Source organism: Gavialis gangeticus, unplaced genomic scaffold (genome assembly GCF_001723915.1).
Source record: "Gavialis gangeticus isolate Ggan-Ray unplaced genomic scaffold, GavGan_comp1, whole genome shotgun sequence".
Lineage (NCBI taxonomy): Eukaryota > Metazoa > Chordata > Crocodylia > Gavialidae > Gavialis > Gavialis gangeticus.
This window is the reverse complement of record NW_017729029.1, coordinates 55,490,034-55,498,636: the sequence shown is the minus strand read 5'-3', so window position 1 is coordinate 55,498,636 and position 8,603 is coordinate 55,490,034. Positions and strand designations below refer to the sequence as shown.

Here is an 8,603-nt window from a genome sequence, read left to right as displayed (position 1 = left end):
CCCCCCCCCCCCCAAAAAAAACCCCCTGCCTAGTGCAGAGGGGCTGGACCTGATGATCTACAAGGTCCTTTCCAGCCCTTAACAATCTCAGAGTCTATACCTGTTTTGTGACCACGTGGCCTTGATCTTGACGGCCCATGCATTGCTTCGAGAAATGATTCAGTAACGGGACACATCTCAAACATTGGTCTCCTGATAAAACCCACCACATGTCACATAGGATCATAGGAAAGGAGGGCTGCAAGGGACCGTACAAGATCATCTAGTCCAGCCCCCCGTTGCACCGTGACTGATCTGTTGGGGGACATTTCCACAAATCTCAGGAATGCTAATGAAACACAGTCATGCTGTCGGCACCACTCATAACAACAGCTGGTGCAAGGACAGGCTGATTACTGACTTTCACCCTCGTGGAATAAAGTCGTCCTTGTCTCCGTGCACCGGGGTGCGAGAAGGGTTTCTTCCCTTTTGAAGGCCTGTGGACACCGCGGCTCCCAGAAGGACTGCGCTGATGTGAAGGAATGAACTGAATGGAAGTGGATCAAGTGCGGCAAAGTCGGCACGGCTCCACGCAGAAATTCCCCTAGAAAAAGCATGGCTTCCCTCCTGACTTGGGGGAAAGGCGTCTTTCTGGAAAACCCTAGCTCGGGACCTACTTAACTTGCAGTGAGATGAAGGGGTTTTTGCACCAGCGGCACCTGCCGCTCCCAGGAGTGAGGACCACGGCCCCCACTGGGGAGCCAGCATTTTATTTGTACTAATTCTTTTTGCTGTTCATTTTTGCAGACAATCCCCGATTTCAGTTTCCACAAAATCTGTGAATTAAGTAGGTCCCTAAACCACAGCACCAGGCAGCCTGATTATTTCGCTGCTTTAGAGCCGTTCTCCCAGCTGGGCCGAGAAGAGTTTCTCTACGTTGCGACGTACAAAATACCAGAAACTTCGGGACCAAAACGATGTATTTTATTAGACCAACTGGGAAATCGCAAGAAAATTGTCTTTTTTTCCCCTCTCTTTTCCTCAGAAAAGGACAATTCATTTTGCAGGGAAGGACAATTTCCTTTTTTTTTCCTTCAGAAAAGGACAATTTTCTTGATTTCCCAGTTGGTCTAATAGAGAGTTCTAGCTTTTCGTATGTCTTCTTGTCTCAGACCAACCCGGCTATCAAGTACTCCCCTCTCTACCCTGTTAATATTTTTTCCCCGATTTACTTTATTTTGAACGTTTTTACTGTTATGGGTGGGACATGGTACAAGGGCTGAAATTACCGTATAAATACGATAATGATAGCAATATTATCAGCCCCAGCCCTGGCGTAGCCCCGCCCCTTTCAGCTGAAAGCGCTGAGAAGGGTGGCGCCCTGATTGGCTGACGGGGCAGCGGGGCGTGGCCTAGTGGCCTCTGGAACACTCCCCGCGGGCTGCTCGCTCCCTCTACTCCCCCATCTCCCAGCCTCGGGTCACCTGACCGGCTTGGAGTCACCTGATTGGCGGGGAGGAGGGCGGGTCACCTGACTGCCATAGAGTCATCTGATTGGCGCGGAGGAGGGTGGGTCACCTGACGGGCTTGGAGTCACCTGATTGGCGGGCGGGGGGGGGGTCACCTGACCGGAAGCAGAGTGTGCGGCGCTGTTGTGTGAGGGGAGCGTGATGGAGCGCTACGACAAGGTGGCCCTCAACGCGTTGGCGCCCCCTGAGCCACGGCAGTAAGCAGCGGAGCGGGGAGCCGGGCGGCACGGCTGTGGGGGGAGGGCTTTCCCCTGCTACGAGCTGTGCGGGGAGCCTCCTCGGGTCGCTTCAGACCATAGAAACCAGCGACTTCAAGTGCCAGTTGACCCCCTAGCTCCCTCTCCCACCCCCCTCCGTGCAGACGGGATTTTAGAGCTGAGCTGGGCCGAGTCCCCTGGCGCTGTCCCCACCCACCCGGCTGCGTTGCGGCCCTTTGCATGTCCAAATTCCCGCCTGCTGGGGCAGGGACACGGTGACCTTGCAGGGCAGCGCCTGGGTGCTTCCGTAACCGGTTTGGACCAAATGTGTGAACCGAGCTGGTGGGAACAAGGCATAGACTGAGCTGGTTCCCAATCAGTCAAGATCTCAGAGACGGGCCTCCCCACAGGAGGTGGAGGAGCATCTCTCTCTAAATCCTGAGGCAGGGTTGTCCTTATCCAGACTGCCCTGCTCCCATAACAGGTGCTTGAGTAGCAGACCATTAAAACCATGTCTTGCTTTCCTGATTTTTTTTTTTTTTTTAAGGGCACTGACACGTGAATGCAGAGGCTGCTCCGATGTGCTGGAATTGCGACATGTCAGAGCAGATGAGATTAATTGAGTCTCAGTGGCCATGCCACAGCAGCCTCCCATGCCTCCGGTGGCTGTGGGGGTGCTTGATCGAACGAGCTTTATTCAAGTGCCCCCGCTGCCACTTGTAATCACAGGGGCACTGGTACATGAGACGTGGCAGGGCTTTGATTAGAGCGGCTGCAAGCCATCTGGTTAGAGCACCACGCCTCCACCCCTGGAGCGTGTGTAAAATATCCTAAGTGATCCTTGGGGATTTTTCCCACAAACATGATGGGAAAATGGGTTGATTGCATGGGTGTACTGACAACACAAAATCCTGTCAAGTCCACTAATACGCAAATATAAAAATTGGTATAAGCATGGTTTTTTAAATCGTAGCTCCCTTGAGTGCTTTACTAAATGTTTGTCAAAGTGAGGGCTAGGAAACTGAAAATGTGATTTCACTATTTGTCAAGTTGTAACTTTTTAACGGTACAACATGGTCCTGGCTACTTTTGACCTTAAAGACTTGTTAATGCCACCACTGAGTGCAAAGCTCTGTTCTAATCTACAGAGCAAATGCAAGACATCACAACAAAGATGTAAGCTGTTGTTGGATATTTTTGTCTTGTTGAAGCAGTTGCTTAGCGTGTCAGACCTGCTCACTGTGATTTCCTTCTGTGTTTACTTTACTTTCTTGCTTATTTCAGAAGTGAAGGTTCAATAACATCAACTTTAAGAACACTCCTGTTCTTCACTGCTTTAATGATCACACTACCTATTGGGCTGTATTTCTCTTCAAAGGCTTATATATTTGAAGGTAATTCTCTTTTTGCTAATTAGAAATGCTTGTAAGAGGAAAAGCTTTGTGTCTGTGCTGCTGTGTTCTTCTCTCTTCTATAATTCTTTGTAGTATAAATGCGTTGGTGTAAAAAGGAAATGTCTTGAATCTGGGGCTAGAAAGTAAATTGAATATTTTAATGGACAGGACCATTTGACTAATTGAATTAGTTTGGCATCTTGTCTCAACCATTTCATTGGCAAAGCCACCTGTGTAAATATAAAAGCTGAGATCTGTTTATATAACAAATATTTCAAGGCCTGCACTTGTTAAAGTGTGTGGGAATCATAAGGTTGCAGTAATGCAAATAATGTTCAAGATAGAATAATTCCATGCTTCAGTAACCCATATTTTTTTGAAACATAATGTTACAAGGTCGCACAGAAGCTGAACATGGTTGCCTGTGGAATTCCATCCTCTTCCTGTAAATTGAGGCTTTAGTTGGTAATGTGGAGTATAGCACTTGCAGATGTTTAATAATAAATGAACAACGACCCCAGATTCTGCAGCATGAAAAACAGGCAAGAACAAGGGAACTTCTGATGATGCAACATCTTGCTGTTAAAAATGGAACTTCCTCTTTAAGGAAAGAGGATTTGGTAAATATATCACAGATTTGAAGTCTGCCAAAACTAACTTTGCTCTCTTTGGTGTATGTGGTTACATACAGTTCTGAAAGCTAAAGTTTGTGTCTGTGGAAAAAGTATTAGAAACACCTTCAGAAAAAAATTATTCCTTGATTATATTCACTTTTGAAATCTGTCTTGCCAAGCTGTGTTAATCGCAACAAGATTTACAGGCAGTTCATTCTGGGTTATAGCAAGTAATATCCTGAAAATAGTTCTAGTTATTCATACCTATTATATAGGAGAATAATGTTGCTGGCTTTGAAATATGGAAATGTATTGCAATCTAACATTATTAATTTAATGAAAGATCATACAGGGAAGAAACTTAAGACTGAAAAATCCTTTAGACTTGTGCATTCTTAATATATGATCATATTACCATAAGTAACAAATTTTTGACCGTGTCGCTTGGTTGCCTTTTAGAACTTCAGTATCTCAGTCAAATTCCATGTCAGAGCCACCATCCTCTATAGCTTCATACTCCACTGTAGAAACAGCCTTGCCTCCAAACAAGCCCGTGCATGTAGGGGATATTATGCACACAGTTCAAAGATATCTGGAGATGGAAAATGGATAGAAAATGTTAATTTTTCTTCCAAATGTTATCCCGTTTTGGATTTTTGTGAATTGTTGTATCTTTTAATTTCAATTATCTAGTGCAAATTATACCAGGCTAAATTCACAGTTCAGTAACTTACTTCATTACTAGTTTTTATGTTGCTTCCAATTAGTAAGCATGAGTTGGCAGCTTGAGCATAGAAGGCAAGAATTCCAGACTGTTAATTCACACTTAAGTGAATCACTTAACTGTTGGTCCCAAGACTTTCCTGCCTGTAAGGGAATAAAAGTTACTATCAGGGTGCAGAGGCTTAGGTGATGTTGGAAAATGAACTTTTACAAATGCCTTGAAGGTCTAAAAAGCTGTATTTCTGAAAGGTAATGAAAGTGCTTGTTAAAAGCTGTCATTCCAACTGCAATATGATTGTGAAATCTGTTACTGTCGTGAATTTTGGCCCAGTGATCCCTGTACAGAGACATGTGTAATCTGGTATTTTGTAACTACTGCACATTTCAGCTTGGTGTCTTAATGTAAATCAGCAAATTCTTGTGAACTAATATACACTATCATTTGTGTCTTACTTTCTCAGGTACCTTCGGAATGTCCAACAGAGACAGCTATTTTTATGCTGCCATAGTTGCTGTTGTTGCTGTTCATGTGGTACTTGCTCTGTTTGTCTATGTTGCGTGGAATGAAGGTTCTCGGCAGTGGCGGGAAGGCAAGCAGGATTAAAGTGAATATCACCATCTGATGCCTACGGACTGTAAACAGAGTAGTTGTGGATTGAGTAAACTTTCTTCATAATGTACGGTGTACATATACAAAGTGGAGGTTAATGCCTCAACACTGGAAGTCTGTATGAATAGAACAAGATTTATGCTCATCTCATCTGAATACCAATATTTGGCTAAAGACTAAAACAAAGTTATTCAACCTCAACTTGGCAAGGTTGAGAAGGTCTTCACCTGAAATTGAAACAAATAGGCTGGGCTGAATGTGTGCACAGTTTGGGTTTTTTGTTTTTTGGGGTTTTTTGTGCAAGTCTTGGAGCAGGCAAGAACAGCTAAGCAAAATGTTGGTTGAAGTCAATTATTAAGTTAAAATTATGTATTGATTCCTACTGTTAACTTACTAGTTTTAAAAGAAACTGAGTAATATGCCAGTAGGGCTAAAACACTAGCTTTGCCCATATTTTATGGGCCATTGCTCCATTTTGGGAGCACAGAATCAAACTGAGCATTATTTTGTACTAGTCAGCTATGGTAATACAAGTATATAGTTTACATTTTTGTTTGGAGCAAAGGAACAGATGACACACTTTCCATAATCCCTGAAGGCAGCTCTTGAGACTAAAAAACTTGCATGTTGGAGAGCAGTTAGTTAAATATGCTTGTAGCAGTTGTAATAGATCACAGCCACAAATTCAAGGATGCACCCTTACAATGTCGTTAGTAAAAAATGGCTTCTCAGTTTTACCAAAAATTATTTTTGCATCACATTTTGTAGAAAACATTATTTTTTGATTTATAATTAATCTCCAGGGCATATTTTTCAAAGTTATACAGAACCATTTTAGGTGATAACCTGCTGATATAGTAAGGAGTGACTGATGCATTTCAAAGTGATCTGTACTACAGCTCAAATCATAAGTATAATGTGAATCCCAGCATTGAGCTTTACCTCCAATTAAATGCAGCAAATTCTCTGGAAACTCGTATCTGGGGACAAAGATCAGGGCAAAACAACTAGTTGATCAGAAAACTTGATTTGGGTCCTGCACTTCATATTAAACTTTTTTTTTTTCTTTTAAATATAACTTTGGCTTCTTGTATTTTTAAGTTCTTCTGATTTGTTCCTGCATCCTTTGGCTATTTCTAATGAATCTGGAAGATTGCAGTATCGTGAACTTGCTTATCTGCCTACCTTTCCTGTTGTGAACCTTCCTTACAAAAGGAGAGATATTTAGTATTTATTTTGCAGTGAAAATACTAAAAAGGATTTGCTCTGGACTAGCTCTGTTTCAACTGATAACAGGCTGATTTTTGATATTTTCTGGGGTGTAGTCATGAACAAAGAGTGGGTTTTAGAGATGTACAGGAGAAAGGAGCATATTTTAAAGGAAAAAGCAAACCATAGTGATACTGTGAAATAATATGGTAATGATACTGTAACCACCGTTAAAAGATTGGCACCATCATATTTTATCATTGCTATTTCCCAATAATAAAAAGCAGGCCTGTATGTTTTGTTGAATCATGAGCCATATAGTCAAATCAGGATGAAACTTTGCTAGCATGCTGCCCTGAATTGCATTTTGGTTTTGTGCTAACCTTAACAGGCTTTTTGCATGTGTGTGGAACAGGGTACCACCATGCACAGAATTTTCCCAGTTTGTTGGGCTTTTTTTGTTTAGGGTTTAGGTTTCTTGGGTTTGTTTTGTTTTTAAAGCAATTGTTTTGGGTTTTTCCATTTCATTTTTACCACTTTATGCCATTTCTATGAGATTTTTGCTTAATACAAGATAGGGAGTATTTAGCTTTTGCACTTGCAGGCAAAATATGCCTATGAATATTATAAAATGAGGCACAGGTGCTTACCTGCCTTGTAGCTAATAGAATGGAGTATTAAGCTGTAGAACCATCTCACATGTGGGATGAAGCATTAATGTGAAACCTGCTATTGCATAGTGACTTCAGATTAGGACAAATCAACCTTTAAATCTTGTTCCTGGAGCATTAGGTTTTCCAGTCTAAAAGGCCAGTGTTAGGTTGCTGCTGGCACACTAGGAAAAATGATCCTGTAGCTTATTTCTCATGCAGTTTTATTTTATAAGGTGACAGTGAGAAATTCCTATTTTCCCACCTTTATTATACAACATGTAGAATACATAATGCCTTGTAAGAAAGAGAGACCTTGCAGAACAAATCCCATTATCAAGAACTAGTAAACAAATATTAGAGCTGTAAAGTTTCTGGACTTTTATTTTGTTGCTGCTCACATACTAACACAGTGTATCATAAAGAATAGATTAGCTAAAGTGATGTACAGAGTAAATTTTTTCTCAATTTATATGCTTGAAAATGAAAGGTCTGCCCTGCTTCATTAAGTGTGTACTGTACTATATCTATGGTTGTGTTCTGTGGCAGGAATGTCCCGATGCTAAAACTGTATTTCCTTGGGATTATGGAAATAATTACTTTAACTTGCTGGGTTGATCACAAAAACTGAGATGTGCTGGAAAAGTTTGAGAGCCAGGACATCTCTGCCATTTAAGAGTGGAAAATATGGTGTTAACCCATTCGCTACGTCTTGTTTCTGCAAGTGGCATATCTTGGTTTCAAAAACATTCCCTTGAGAGAAAGCAAGATGAGTATGTGGAAAGGGGTAAGAGCAATAAGCCAGGTTATATATTGTCAGAACAAAGAAGCTGGTGAGCCATCAGGTGAGTGACACAGTGGCCGCATGTACACAAAGTACTGCCTGCACAGTCATTGAGTACTTGTATAACCAAATACTCAATGACTGCAGTAACTGCGAGCTGCACAGTTGGCGTCTCATGTAGACATGGCCAGTGAAGAGTACAATATTGAAACCAATAGGAAGTCAGCACCACAGAATTAGAAGTTAAAAAGGGCTTAAAGAGCTTCCATAGCAGAGTTCAAATATGGCATAAGATCTGCCTTAAACTCGGTGTAAGCATTAGCCTGTCTAAAAACTGGTTTAGTTTGGCTAATGTAGACGAGCCCAAAATCTGTTTAAGACAAAGCAAATACTATAAGTGCTGCTTCAAATAGGATTCTGACTCATTCCATTTGGATATCCAGAGATTTAGAAGCATGGCTGTAATGCCTGCACCCCAGCAATGGACCTCTTACCCCCAGCGGCTGTGCTAAGCCTCACCATAAAGGGAGAACTAAGGGACTGCCCAAAAAGCTTGCAAATGAGGAACTTCTTCCTTGTTTGCAAGCTCTTTGGGCATGATCTGATGTAAATGTTCATGCCAAGTGTTAGTTTGGCATAAACTGAGACTTTCTAATAAAGATTTTATATAATAGGGAGCTCTCCATCAGGATAGGCTTTGTTTGTAGAGGAATGCTGGTCTACGTGACAACCAGTGAAATTGGTTTCATGAACTGCTCTGCTAATGTCAACATAATGGGTTGCTCAGCCTTCTTGGTAGTAGAAATGACGTGCCATGATAGTTTCTACTTGGAGCCTTCTTGTGCTTCAGCAAAACTTAAATATTTTTTTTAAATCTGTATGTTCCAGCCTTTGTAACCTGAACATGTAATGTG

General features: G+C 41.9%; 1 protein-coding gene across 2 annotated transcripts; it reads left to right on the top strand.

Moving 5' to 3' along the window:
- Positions 1-1,604: 1,604 nt before the first annotated feature.
- VMA21 (VMA21 vacuolar H+-ATPase homolog (S. cerevisiae)) lies at positions 1,605-6,567 on the top strand. Of its 2 annotated transcripts, none has more exons than XM_019521635.1 (3): positions 1,605-1,705; positions 2,990-3,099; positions 4,898-6,567. In XM_019521635.1, the coding sequence occupies exons 1-3, from the start codon at positions 1,650-1,652 to the stop codon at positions 5,038-5,040; spliced, it is 309 nt and encodes a 102-aa protein (XP_019377180.1). In that variant the 5' UTR covers positions 1,605-1,649; the 3' UTR covers positions 5,041-6,567. The 2 variants fall into 2 exon arrangements, with proteins under 2 accessions (XP_019377180.1, XP_019377181.1); XM_019521636.1 differs by lacking the exon at positions 1,605-1,705 and adding an exon at positions 2,844-2,881.
- Positions 6,568-8,603: the final 2,036 nt, after the last annotated feature.

Excerpts from the sequence above, each read along its gene's own strand:
- VMA21 (XM_019521635.1), top strand. The coding sequence starts at position 1,650 with ATGGAGCGCTACGACAAGGTGGCCCTCAACGCGTTGGCGCCCCCTGAG. Across the intron at positions 1,706-2,989 it reads GCGCCCCCTGAGCCACGGCA|AAGTGAAGGTTCAATAACAT; the intron begins GTAAGCAGCGGA and ends TGCTTATTTCAG. Across the intron at positions 3,100-4,897 it reads AAAGGCTTATATATTTGAAG|GTACCTTCGGAATGTCCAAC; the intron begins GTAATTCTCTTT and ends TTACTTTCTCAG.